The 14,986-nt window shown below is 42.0% G+C and overlaps 1 protein-coding gene across 1 annotated transcript in view; it reads right to left on the reverse strand.

Moving 5' to 3' along the window:
• Positions 1-14,264, reverse strand: part of LOC138947978 (serine-rich adhesin for platelets-like) — a 23,821-nt gene extending 9,557 nt beyond the window's left edge. Inside the window, exons 1-7 of the mRNA XM_070319503.1 lie at positions 14,194-14,264; positions 6,831-7,037; positions 5,908-6,019; positions 4,942-5,103; positions 3,887-4,144; positions 3,242-3,439; positions 2,164-2,845 (exon numbers count right to left, since the gene is read on the reverse strand). Coding sequence (XP_070175604.1) covers positions 2,164-2,845; positions 3,242-3,439; positions 3,887-4,144; positions 4,942-5,103; positions 5,908-6,019; positions 6,831-7,037; positions 14,194-14,264 — 1,690 coding nt within the window. The remainder of the gene's footprint in view (positions 1-2,163; positions 2,846-3,241; positions 3,440-3,886; positions 4,145-4,941; positions 5,104-5,907; positions 6,020-6,830; positions 7,038-14,193) is intronic.
• Positions 14,265-14,986: the final 722 nt, after the last annotated feature.

Here is a 14,986-nt window from a genome sequence, read left to right on the forward strand (position 1 = left end):
AAGCCTGACCCCATCTGAGACGGTAAGCCGAAACATCTGTGTGGTTTTTACATTTAGTCAAGTTTTAACTAAAAGTGTTAACATAGAGGGGGAATCGAGACGAGGGTCGTGGTGTATGTGTGTGTGAGTGTGTGTGTGTGTGTGTGTGTGTGTGTGTGTGTGTGTGTGTGTGTGTGTGTGTGTGTGTGTGTGTGTGTGTGTGTGTGTGTGTGCGTGTGTGTGTGTAGAGCGATTCAGACTAAACTACTGGACCAATCTTTATGACATTTTACATGAGAGTTCCTGAGAATGATATCCCCGCACTTTTTTTCTTTTTTTCGATAAATGTCTTTGATGACGTCATATCCAGCTTTTTATAAAAGTTGAGGAGGCAATGTCACACCCTCATTTTTCAATCAAATTGATTGAAATTTTGGCCAAGCAATCTTCGACGAAGGCCGGACTTCGGTATTGCATTTCAGCTTGGTGGCTTAAAAATTAATTGATGACTTTGGTCATTAAAAATCTGAAAATTGTAAATAAAATGTTTTTTATAAAACGATCCAAATTTACGTTCATCTTATTTTTTTATCATGTTCTGATTCCAAATACATATAAATATGTTATATTTGGATTAAAAACAAGCTCTGAAAATTAAAAATATAAAAATTAAATTTCCGAAATCGATTTAAAAACAATTTCATATTATTCCTTGTCGGTTCCTGATTCCAAAAACATATAGATTGATATGTTTGGATTAAAAACACGCTCAGAAACTTAAAACGAAGAGAGGTACAGTAAAGCGTGCTTTTGAAGCACAGCGCAACCGCTACAGCGCCAAACAGGCTCGTCACTGTCACTGCGCTTTGCACAAGTGGCGGACAACGTTCAGTTTCATTCTGTGAGTTCCACAGCTTGACTAAATGTAGTAATTTCGCCTTACGCGACTTGTTATTTGTAAGCTCGAACATGGCTGAATACGACAAACTTTATCTTTGACTTATAATGCGTGGTCTTTAATAACATAAATACACACACACACACACACACACACACACACACACACTTCTTGACCCCAACAAATTGGGGGGGGGGGGGGGAGTTTGCCCAGTCGGTAGAGGCGCTGGCTTTAAAACCGGTTGTTACTATCAGCGTGGGTTCAACCCCCAAGTTCGGCGCGGGATGTGTGTCCCAGAGTCAACTTTGTGCAGACTCTCCTCGGTGTCCGAACACCCCCGTGTGCACGCATGCGCACGATAAAGATCCCAGGGTCACAGCGAAAGCCTCAGGCCTTGGAAACACGAATACATGCATGCAAAAATATGAAGCCCGGGTGTCCGTTCGGCCAACAGCCAAAAAAGTAACCATTTCAGCACTGACCCAAGACGACCCGACCCGGTTCCTAGCCCATTTCAGGTCTCCTCTAGCAGCCAGCTGTCTACACCCGCCCCCCCCCCCCCCCCCGCATTTTTATTTTTTATGTTCATACAAAGCCGGGTTTTCCCGTGTAACATGCCCCTAATGGCTTTGCCGTGAGGGCGTAAAACTTTCATTTTCTCACACACACACACACACACACACACACACACACACACACACACACACACACACACACACACACACACACACACACACACGTACACACACACACACAAACAGGCGCTGACATTGACATCATCATGTTTTACTATGCTACGAACGTCATGAGCTACTACTGAGCTACACACCAAATTTCAGCCCAATCAATTCATACAACCAAAGAGCTAAGTGCGGACAGAAGGACAGACACACAGACAAACAAACAACAAGAGAGAAACGTATCAAGAATAGAACGAAGGAGGGGGTTGCTAATAGACGATTTCCGAACTGATAACTCTGTGAGGTTTGTATGTGTTGTAAAAGAGTGCATACCCTAGTTTTAACTAGGACAAACATTGGAGGGGCCAATCACTAGCGAGCTGGGTGTCCGAAACACGTCGACAGGAGCACGTGTGAATTTATTTGTCCGAGCAAACGCAAGGGTGTTTACTCTTCGAAACCAATACACACCCGACGGAGTTATATTTTTAAAAAATCGTCTATTATTGAAACTCCAAAAACTCGTTTACTCTTTCTTTGAGCTAGAGCCAAGACGCACGACGAAGTACCAGCAGACCGCCCACAAGTCAGGTAAAATCACCAGACAAAAGACAGTGGTAAATAACACGATCCCCACAGTGGAAGCCAGAGCGCGAGCGGACTCTCGATCGTCGGAGGCACTGGTTTTAGCGCGGACATACGATGACAGTTTCTTCTTGTCTTCCTGCAGATGGTCCTGAATCTGCTGCATCGTCTGTTGCGCTTTTTCGGAGGTCGAGTTTGTAGAGGCCACATTTTTCACACAGTTGCAAATAGTGCAGGCCGAAGACCAGCGTGTGTTCAGGGTAGAATGTACGGTAGACTGGGCAAGGGAGACAGGGTTCCGTGTGCTCGTGACAGCTTTGGTTGTATCGTCGTTTGGTGCGGTACTGCGGCCCGCTTCCGCTGTTGCACTGGTGACGCCATTTTGAGGAGTGTTGCTGCTTGGGATGACTAGTGTACCTCCTGGTGCTGTATAGTCTGCCGTAGTAACGTCAGTCGTAGTGATGTCTGATGACAAAGACGAATGCCATATTGATGTTTCCTCCACTGTGGTAACAGGAGTTGTGTCTTTTTGGGTTGTAGCAAAGGGTGTTGTTTCTTCTTCCGTTGTTGCACTGATGTGTGTTGTCGTCAGCTGTGTTGTAGTTTCTTTGCTTGTCGTTGTTGTTGCAAGAGTTGTGGTAGTTTCTGCCTCTGTTGTCTGGAAAGTGAAATAGATATCGAACATGAAAGTGACTGGTACAGCCTGTAAATACAACGAAACATATCTAACAAAAACAAAATCAACAACAACAACAACAACAACAACATCGGAATAATTCGCTGCAGTGTGTGTGTGTGTGTGTGTGTGTGTGTGTGTGTGTGTGTGTGTGTGTGTGTGTGTGTGTGTGTGTGTGTGTGTTAGCGCGAGAGAGAGAGAGAGAGAGAGGGAGAGAGGGAGAGGGGGGGGGGGGGGGGAAGAGAGAGAGAGAGAGAAAAAGAGAGAGAAAAGAAAAAAGAAACAACGACAATGACAATTGTCAAGAGAGAAAGAGAAAGAGAGGGACAGAAAAACATACATAGACAGAGAGAGCCAGACAAAGAGACTGACAGACAGAGGGATGCAGACAGACAGACAGAAAGAGCCCAACAGACTCATCACCGGTTTATAAGAAGGATGGATGTAGACACCGTTGCGGAGCGGAAACACAGAAGATCTACTACCTTCAGTGACAACGACGAGACCAGTGAAAGGCCGACACTGACTGTCCAAACACTGGATGGTCAGAAGGCGGGATCCGTCAAACTTCATGGTCATAAGGTCGTAGCTTGACCCAGCGGTTGTCATAGAAGATGATACCTGAATCAGAAAAAGTCTCTTAAATGTGAGTATCTTCTTCTTCTTCTTCTTTATCATCATCTTCTTCTTGTTCTTCTTCTTCTTTCGGGCTTGTTCTTACCGCAATGCGGATATGTAGACAATGTTAAGATTCATTCGCTGAACTGCTCGATTATAGCATCAATTTAAAACAAAAATAAGAAAGGTTGGTTTATTAAACTTTTACTTATCTACGAAATGAAACTAATATTGATAAGACAATCAGAAGAACTTAGCTAAGTAAGGCTAAAGCTTCAAACTATTTTGACTGGTTAATTGCCCCCAAGACAACTGTCCCCGGTAAACTGCTCCCTGACCCCGACGAGTGCCCCCAGGACAATTGCCCCAATGGACACGCACGCACACACGCACAGTACCACACACACAAACGCACCAAGACATCACCCCCACACAATACATAACACGTACCGTATCACCAAGCGCAGTGATATGATCTTTCGAGTGCTTGTGCAGAACCAAAGAAATGCCCACGTTTCCCCATGTTGATCCATGCGGTAGGTAGACCTGGTAGGTGTCTGACCACTGGAAGTCTGGCACCGCTATCACCATGGAAACATCAGGGACCGTATAGATGGTCTTTCCTGCAATTACCTGGATGACGAGCATGGGGCTTTCAGAAGTGATGACCGCAATTTCTGCAGAATTCCTAGAGTCCATAGTGTAAAGCTAAAAGGACAGAAACAAATGTTAGCTCCACCTTACAAAAACGAGAACAATTCTTAATAATAATAATGGACATTTGCTATAGCGCATAATCATGTATATGCTCAATGCGCTTTACAATAACGTAATGCCGTGTGAGATGGAATTTTTTACACAATATATCACGCATTCACATTGACCAGCAAACCTCAAGCCTATTAGGGCGAGCATTCACCTTTCACGGCCTTTATTCCAAGTCAGACGATGACAAGGCAACAAAAAAAGAAAGGGTTTACCATTTTCCAAGTATGTTTTCCATTTGCATAGGAGCACAGAGGGGCTACGGACCAAAATATAAATATTAATGCTAAACAGTGTCTCTTCATCTATATCATTAAACGTCCTCTGCATTTCCATCTGTCTGTACGTATCCGTACGTCACACTTTTATTTGCTTATGACTCCGGTATTTATATGCCGATTTGCAGCGTGTATAGCTGTCGGGAATGATGACATCGATGTTTAAAGAATAGCATGGTGTAGAAGAGAATTCGAATGTTTTGTTCTTTCTCATTACGGTAATTGTGCGAAGTGCTATAAGATGTGTGTGTGTGTGTGTGTGTGTGTGTGTGTGTGTGTGTGTGTGTGTGTGTGTGTGTGTGTGTGTGTGTGTGTGTGTGTGTGTGTGTCAGAGAGTGTGTGTGTGTGTGTGTGTGTGTGTGTGTTTTGTTTTAGACTTCTTTTAAAATAATACGTAAGAAGATAAAAAGGAAGAGACAAACAAACAACAACCTGTCTGTGTTTTGTGGCAGGGCCCTTTACTTCACCATTGTAGGTGAACGATCCTCCCGTCTCCAAAACGACGACTTTAACGATCTCGATGACGTCACCATAGTTGTTGCCGAGCACGTAGGTCTGTCCTAATGTCTCCTTAGGAACCATCTGCTCCGCCACCGCATCTTGATAGCTTCTTCCGGCTCCGTACTGAAAGCACGATGGAATGTCAGAACGATTGTTGTTTTCACGTGTTAGCATGTGTCCTTAAAGCGCTCGCGCTATATTTCAAGATATATATAAATTGTCTTCTTCTTCTTCTTCTTCTTCTTCTTCTTCTTCTTCTTCTTCTTCTTCTTCTTCTTCTTCTTCTTCTTCTTCTTCTTCTTCTTCTTCTTCTTCTTCTTCTTCTTCTTCTTCTTCTTCTTCTTCTTGGTATCCACCCAGTTGGTCTATTTCAGACGCACACCGCCGCATAATAATAATCATAATAATAATAAATAACGTTTCTATAGCGCGAGTCCCATCAATTGGCTCCAGGCGCTTTACAAATTCATTCAGATCTTCCCCTTACCTCGTTTCTAATGTAAAAACTTGACCAGATGAAACATAAAATCCGTTTCAAAATTAAAAAAGAAGAAAGGTTAAGTTATTGGTACGTTACATTTTGGACAGATCGAATAACACACACGATCGAGCTTCGACCTGTTGGACTTTAATTAAAATGGACAAACATCATATTCATCATTAGCCAAAATGTCAAAGTGTTCTCTTGACACCAGACATTAAAACACGTGTTTCGCCATTCCACCAGAAAACTTGATGAAATGCGGTGTTGGAGAAATCATGTAAGAACATGATGCTGAGGGGAGGCAAACAGCTTGCTGCCTTTTGACTTGACAGAACACTGATGATTGGCGATGATATAAGTACGTGCGCGGTAATAGCAGTTAACGAGGTCAATGCTTATATCTGACTCAAAACTAAAACACATTTCTTGGCTTTTAATCTTACCGCAGTAAAGTCTCCACCGCCAAAAACTGCCAGTGTGCCATTGGCACTGACCAGGGTTCCTGTCATGTCACACCGCTCACATGTCACTTGAAATGACTGCCCCTTGTGCAGGCTGTTAATGTTCAGATAACACAAAGTTTTCGTCAAAAACCAGCTCAAACATTCATTGACTGATTCTCTTACTCACTAATCAATGGCTCAAACCCACATAGCATGCAAAATGACGGCTCAAAGAATCATTGACATTGTTGGTATAGCTCTCACTCATTTAAATTGCTTATTGCAAGCAAACGGCTGATTACAGGCTAACAAATCAAACTGCATTTGAAAGATACATGATTCCGCATTCTAAATATCATAACAACATTGGATAACCCAAAACATCTATTTTTGACAAAGCATGCAAAATGGCGGCCCAAAATGTCATTTACGATCATTGTTGGCATACCCCTCACTCATTTCAATTGCTTACTGCAAGCAAACGGCTGATCACAGATAAACGATTCAGCATTGTAAATGTCATAATCATATTGGATAACACAAAATATTGATCTTTGGTCAAGATCTAGTTAAAAGTGCCAGAAAACAAGCTAAACCACAAAACAGCACAAGAAGAGCCAAAGAGATTAATGCCATACATTATGTAAAAATCACAGCTAATCAAAAATAATAAGAAAAAAAAACCCAGGACATTTATGAAACGTCTGATCATAGACAAGATCTTCCACCCATTGTTCAAGACACACAAGAATGTTTTTTTCTTCAAAATGGATGGAGCAGAATGACCAACAAAATTGACGGATAATAACTTTAAAAACCGAAACTAGTAAAAACCAACACAGTATATTGCCACCAATAAACCATACATTACCGCCAAATGCAATCGAGAATCGATATAAAAGCACCACAAGAATAAGACCTACATTTCGGTGAAAGTGCCGCCGTCGGAATAAGAGTTGCCCTTGTAAGATGCAGATCCAGTTGCAGATCCCCTATTCGCAACTCTCAGGTGCACAATGACACCAGTGTCATTTTCCACAGCAGTGACGACAAAAACACACTGGTTCGTGTGACAGTGTGTAGCGACGATGTACTCAGAAGTCAACGAAGATGTTGGGAGCACAGGGTACCTGAACGAAATCAAAGTCCTTTATTAAAAGTAAAATGCCAAATTTAAACCAAATTGGTTGAAAAATGAGAGCGTGACAGTGCCGCCTCAACTTTCACAAAAAGCTGAATATGACGTCATCAAAGATATTTATCCAAAAAACGAGAGAAAAAAAACGTGTGGAGATATAATACTCAGGAACTAAGTTTCATGAAGATCGGCCCAGTAGTTTTTCAGAATCGCGTTACACACACACACACACACACACGCACGTACGCATGCACGCACGCACGCACGCACGCACGCACACACACAAACACACACACACACGCGCACGCACGCACGCACGCACGCACATACACACACACACACACACACACACACACATACACCACACCCTCGTCTCGATTCCCCGTCTATGTTGAAACATTTAGTCAAAACTTGACTAAATGTAAAAAAGCACAGTTCACGTACCCTGCCATTGAATTTTGCCCAGAGTCGGTGTACCTAAACCCAGCTAGCACGATGATGTCGATGTCACTGGAGATAAGGACACTTTCTGGATGCACGGTGGTGCCAGACAGTATGACCTTATTTGGAAGCGTGGCTTTCTCAGTCTCCCCCGGCGCTAAGTTCAACAGCCGATTCGGCTCACTAAATCCGAGGAAATCGATGTTGACCTGAACGATAACACGGAGAAAACACACAGCGATATGTATCAGCGGATAATGAGAGAACAAGTTTGCTTTTGAAGTCTAACAAAGAAAATGTCGTCCTTCTGGTCAATTTGGTGCAGATGTTATGCAATCTTTCGGCAAGAGCTTTAAACCCCGACATAGGTTTGTGGACTTACTTCAAAACCATTCATAAATACGCTCGCAATCAGTCAACTAATTGAAAGAAGTTTCAATGAGTGTGAACACTGTTGTAAATGTTCTAGTCCTGTAAACACGATTGACATTTGTGTGGATGATTGCTGTGTTGCAGATATGCCCAGTCATGCGTGACCGCAGCGTGTATTGAGAAACACCCAGTGATGCTGATGGGGTCTATGTCGACCAAAAGAGTGGGATTCCCTGTAGGTGGAGTTCATGTAGGGGGATTCTCTGTATGCAGGGAATCCCACAGGGTGGAGTTTTTCAATAAAACTTGCAAACCATACTCGAATTTTTAAGAAATATCAAAAAAGATCGAAAAACATCAAATTCTACCAATGTCGCTAAGCATCACGTGACTTTCAACGATATCAGCGAAACGCTACAGGAAATCCACCTACAGGAAATCCACCTACAGGGCATCCCACTCTTTTGGTCGACATAGACCCCATCAGCCCCAGTGATCGTCGCTGTCTCCGACAGCATGAACGTTCAATCCCTTTGTCATGTGTTTACGCAAGTAGCAAATCTACGCCAGTGGCCATTCTCAAATGAAACTTTGGCAATACTCGTAACACTCATTTGTCTGCATAAACCTGAACAAGTAGCAGAAACGATACAAATGTGTGTGTGTGTGTGTGTGTGTGTGTATGTGTGTGTGTGTGTGTGTGTGTGTGTGTGTGTGTGTGTGTGTGTGTGTGTGTGTGTGAGTGTGTGTGTGTGTGTGTGTGTGTGTGTGCGTGTGTGTGTGTGTGGTTCCGAAGAACAACCCCACACACCAAACATACAATAAAAAACACGTGTTTTTTTACTTCTGATTCGTCTTACTTTTCGCTCCTGACCAGCCGAATGCGTATTTTGATATTGTACAATCAAACAAGTTTCCAGATAGTATTGGAAGAATAATATACAGAAAAAGAATCTGGACTGCGACGCTAACAGAACTGTTTTACTATGCCAATTGGTTGTGGAGTTATTGAATTATGTTATCATAGTTATGGTGCATTTCAAGAAAACCAATACAGATCTCCATCAAATCATTAATTTGATCGTTTTTAGCTCCCTAATTCGGCCTTGGAAAACTAATCTTGTAACTGAAGTGTGCGGGTGTCACAACTTCATCCATTAGACACGTTAAGGCTGGAGTCTTCTGCTGAGAGCAGGAAGTAAAGTTGAAATAGGTAAGTTGTCAAATTAATGAAGAGAAAAAGATAGACAGCATTTATAAAGAAACAATTGAACAATTGCATTTTCAATCAATCAATCAATATGAGGCTTATATCGCGCGTATTCCGTGGGTACAGTTCTAAGCGCAGGGATTTATTTATTTTAAAAAAATTAAAAAATTTATGCAATTTATATCGCGCACATATTCAAGGCGCAGGGATTTATTTATGCCGTGTGAGATGGAATTTTTTTTACACAATACATCACGCATTCACATCGGCCAGCAGATCGCAGCCATTTCGGCGCATATCCTACTTTTCACGGCCTATTATTCCAAGTCACACGGGTATTTTGGTGGACATTTTTATCTATGCCTATACAATTTTGCCAGGAAAGACCCTTTTGTCAATCGTGGGATCTTTAACGTGCACACCCCAATGTAGTGTACACGAAGGGACCTCGGTTTTTCGTCTCATCCGAAAGACTAGCACTTGAACCCACCACCTAGGTTAGGAAAGGGGGGAGAAAATTGCTAACGCCCTGACCCAGGGTCGAACTCGCAACCTCTCGCTTCCGAGCGCAAGTGCGTTACCACTCGGCCACCCAGTCCACTCGGTCACCCAGTGCGTTACCACTCGGCCACCCAGTCCACTCGGTCACCCAGTGCGTTACCACTCGGCCACCCAGTCCACTCGGTCACCCAGTGCGTTACCACTCGGCCACCCAGTCCACTCGGTCACCCAGTGCGTTACCACTCGGCCACCCAGTCCACTCGGTCACCCAGTGCGTTACCACTCGGCCACCCAGTCCACTCGGTCACCCAGTGCGTTACCACTCGGCCACCCAGTCCACTCGGTCACCCAGTGCGTTACCACTCGGCCACCCAGTCCACTCGGTCACCCAGTGCGTTACCACTCGGCCACCCAGTCCACTCGGTCACCCAGTCCGTTACCACTCGGCCACCCAGTCCACTCGGTCACCCAGTGCGTTACCACTCGGCCACCCAGTCCACTCGGTCACCCAGTGCGTTACCACTCGGCCACCCAGTCCACTCGGTCACCCAGTGCGTTACCACTCGGCCACCCAGTCCACCACAAGACAATAATGAACATGAACTCACTAGAAACACGAACAATAAAAACAAGAAGAAGGACCGATTTCGACGTAACTATGACTTCGTTCCTATTCTAATGCATTTAAGTTCGAAAATTGTAGTTTTTCTTTTCAATTTTACTAATTTGTTTTGTAGTGATTCTTGTGAAAAAGTCCGATTTCTAGTATATCAATACATTATTGCATAACTTGTGCGAAATGCCAGACTTTTCATTTCATTTCTTGCATTAGAAGGCCTTCAACTTAAATAAATCATCTGTTAAAAATGTCCTTTTTCTCAGAGGTACACTTAAGGCATGTTTTCGGTCACTATGTGTGTGTGGTGGGGGTATTAAAAGCATCACAATTCAAAAGTAACTGAGTTTACGGGTATTCCTATTTTTACTGTGGTTTAAAAGAGAACTCATCAAATGAGATCTGACCACGTTTTAGAAATCTTGTTGTATCTTTTTCACGCCTGAAATTTCGTTTGAGAAATTGCTGCAACGTTTAGTTTAGTTTAATTTACCAGTAACTGTAACGGAGTTTTGTGTTCTGTTTCGTTCCTCCAGCAACCTTCTTCAGGCGTGATCAGTTCATTGTTGGTTTGTTTACATATCTACAATAGAAACTTAGGAATTTTTTAGTAGAGATTTTGTGAAAATTCTTATACCCCGCACCCAAGGTTCAGTCGCTGGGTTAAAAATTAGCGCGTTTAGCTCTATTTTGTGTTATGTCTTGTCTAAACACTCCCCGAACTTAGATAAAAATAATACTTTAAATCTTGTTTTATCGCTTTAATCAGGAGTAGACTCCAGCCTTATATAAATTTAAGCACGTTTTTAAGTGCATCCTTCTGAAACGCAATATCGACATAATGAGAAACTGTTTATCGATTAAAGCCTCAAACAACAATTATATCGAGTCTATGCGAAGGTTTGTTCAATAATAATGAATGTGTCTTGTTTACTGTACAGTTGAGGCAGATACTAGTCTACTCCCACTTCGCTCACATTCAATTCATGTTCAGATAAAAGACTCTCTGTGATCATAGTTAGTGTTCCGATTATTTCAAATGGTACTCTCTCTCTCTCTCTCTCTCTCTCTCTCTCTCTCTCTCTCTCTCTCTCTCTCTCTCTCTCTCTCTCTCTCTCTCTCTCTCTCTCTCTCTCTCTCTCTCTCTCTCTCTCTCTCTCTCTCTCGCCCCCTCTCCATTATTCAGATTCATAATAATTCATAATGCCTTCTTGATTCAGGTGCGGTCCTGCCTATTTTTCTTAAGCATAAAACAAACACAGACAGCTTAAAAAAAAGTATATGTCGCACATAATGCAACTAAACATGTGCTGAATGGTTCATCAATTCATTTAAAATGTATGTGCATGTTAAACAAAATTATAATAATATGCAGATCTAAATTAGGTTATGTTAAAAATTGACACTTTTTATCATTGGAAATTGTACTTAAAATGCAGTATGACAATTTATTTTTAAATTTGTATCTGTATATACAGTTATAATGTTTCAAGTTTGATGTGATAGTTCTTTGATTATATTGTTTTCTGTTCTTGTTGACCCTATATTAGGGCGAGGGCTGGATGTAAAAAAGCAATATTCTTGCTTATCTATTACCCTCGATAATAAAGATTTTGTCTTGTCTTGTCTTGTCTCCCTCCCTGTCTCTCTCTCTCTCTCTCTCTCTCTCTCTCTCTCTCTCTCTCTCTCTCTCTCTCTAACATACCCAAGGAATAATATAGTCGAGCAATTGTGTGTGTGTGTGTGTGTGTGTGTGTGTGTCTGTGTGTGTGGGTGTGTGCGTGTGTGCGTGCGTGCGTGTATAAGAGTGTTAAAGAGCGACGGAAAGAGAGATAGTGTTTGTCACTATTTGTGTGTGTGTGTGTGTGTGTGTGTGTGTGTGTGTGTGTGTGTGTGTGTGTGATTGTGTGTATGTGTGTGTGTGTGTGTGTGTGTGTGTGTGTGTGTGTGTGTGTGTGTGTGTGTTTTATGGATAATCTTCAGAAGTACCTGAGCAGAATGGATGTTGGGATTACTGATGAAGACATATGCAGAACGGTACGAGTCACCAGGGTTATTATTTGAATCCATTCCCATAAAAGCCAGGTAGAATTCGTCTCCTCCGATGTGTCTCCCCGCACCTGTTTGACTTTATCATCTTAATATCATCATTACATCTTATGCACCAGAAAAAAGTATGGATGAAAAATGAAGGAATGCAAAACAGGTTCAAAAGACATAATGCCCAGTAATGGATGGGACTGAAAAACGTCATGAATCCTGAAGAATTTTAAGGGGGGGGGGAGGGGGGTCCCCAGATGCTGAAGGATTTGTATAATTAACAACCAACAAAACGTCACCACAGACATTACGAATCCGGATTTGCGGAATATACCGGAAGAATCCCACCAATGCCAATGACAGACAAAGAGATTTTTTAAAAGTTAATGATCAATTAAATATGCACATGCAAACTAACAGACAGTCATTCACAAACATACACAAATACAAACTTACAAACACATAAACACACGCACACACACACGCGCACGCACGCGCGCGCAAACACACACACACACACACGCGCGCGCACGCACGCGCGCGCAAACACACACACACACACACACACACACCGAAATCTCTCTCTCTCTCTCTTTCTCTCTCTCTCTCTCTCTCTCTCTCTCTCTCTCTCTCTCTCTCTCTCTCTCTCTCTCTCTCTCTCTCTCTCCCTCTCTCTCTGTCTTACCAGAGCTAAGCCCCATAACAGCAGGGGAGACGACAGCTAAGCAGGTCACAGACATCCACACCGCACAGCACATCGCACCCATCCTGGTCAGTGGTGCAAAATAAAATGATTTATGGTTGGTTTCGGTTATCGTTCATATAAAATTATGCACAGGTTACATTCCCCTGTATGGGTGCTATGCATTATTATGTTAAAGCAAATTCACAAAACAAGAAAATGTACAGTAAAATCTGCACATCACTCGTTTTCTTTAAAGTATGTTTCAGTAGATTTATACACATTTCCTGTCCCTTTATATCAGGAAATGTACACACACACATTTATAATTTTCAAGAAATTTGTACATTTCCCGATTGAAACAGTGAATTCATGAATTTACTAAAAAAAACTTCTGGGAAAGTTTACATTTATTAGCTTTGTAAATTTACTGTAAAAATTTACATGTCGATTTTGCGACTGTGAATAAGAATATATACTGTGCAAAGGGTATAAGTTATAACGCCCGTCAATTGATTTACCGTCATCTAGCTTTAATACACACAAATGTAGTACGACTTGACGGCTTTTTTAAAAATCACGATGGTCACCCATTATTCAGTGTTGGTGAACAATAAATTAAGCTAACATTTAAAAAAAATATATATATATAAAAAGTGTGTGTGTTGCTTTTAAAAATCTACTGGTCGCTTGTTAATGACATTGGGGGATATGTTGTCCTGGCAGGATAACGCAAGACGGAAAAGGCCGAAGTAAGCGAGGTGCCGGTGGAAGTACTCGATCAGGTCCTGCACGTAAACTTACGTCGTCAAAAGCCTATATGGATCTCTAGTGGTCTCGACGCGAGTTCTTTCAATCTTAGGCAGTTTACGCCATGGTATTGTGTTTGGTTTGTACTCATTGTCTGGTTGTGTATCTTGATTCTTACAAACAAACGACAGCGATTAAAATGAACCGAGACTTCTCGTCTTGACCCTCTCTTCCAAAATAAAACCTCTGACGTCAAAAACCAAAAAAGTTCAAGAAGACGTCATATTAATGCAAATTATGGCGCCATGTAAACATTCTGTCTCCTCTCCTGTAGTCTCCCAGACACGGACAAAGAACTTTTGAACGAATGTTGTCTCGGTTATTTCTGCATATCATCAGGGGACAATGACTCGTTAGGACACCGCATCGGTATCGTATATCATTAAGTAAATGTCCAGTTACTTATATGATTGCGCAAATGAATAAAACACCGTTTAAAACAAAAACGCTGCAGAGAATAGAACAAGCTATCTCACCTTTCGGTACTGTGCTGCAAATGTCTCATCTCCATCTCCACAGTCTCATCTCCACGATAGATCCTGGCCATAATTCTCCGCATTGCCTTTATTGACTACATGATTAAATCGGACATCGATATAGCCTGCGGATGAAAACAAAATTCTCACAATTGTGTGTTGACGACAATGTCATTTTCTTGTCGATAACCAGTGAAATGCCAATAACGCGTTCTTCAGAGCGACTAAATAAATAAGGGAATACACTACTATGTTTGTGCATCAACCTTAGTAGGTCTTTCACACGAATTCAGAGACGCACATGTAAGCGATTGCTGGGTCTGTATTTCCTGAACCGCTGTAACTGGGGCTGGAAGCATAGTGGGGAGAAAGCTGCATTGTCGTCTAGTTTATGGCCATCAAAAATATATTGTTTTTGTTTCTGATGACAGGATTTAATACAAAATTAAAAAAATAAACCAAAAGTAAGTCGTAGGTTGGTAACCCGTTTTTGTTTGTTGAGACAGATGTAATATTTTTAGTCAGAAATACAAGTAACATTTATGCACCGATCCATTTCAAGTAGAATTCCTTTTATTCTAATCGATTGAACGCACACAACAGTCACTCTTTTGTTGTCTCGGTCAGACGCCCAAATGTGAGTAGAAATCCAATGTCCAATCGATACATTTGTGTACAAACACTGTTTGTATTTGATTCGTTAAGTATCAGTGAGTGAAGGATGTGTTTGAGTGCGCTGAAAAAAAGAATAACTCTAATCTATATAGTCTCGAATCCCTTGACCTGAAATGTC

Source organism: Littorina saxatilis, linkage group LG15, assembly GCF_037325665.1.
Source record: "Littorina saxatilis isolate snail1 linkage group LG15, US_GU_Lsax_2.0, whole genome shotgun sequence".
Lineage (NCBI taxonomy): Eukaryota > Metazoa > Mollusca > Gastropoda > Littorinimorpha > Littorinidae > Littorina > Littorina saxatilis.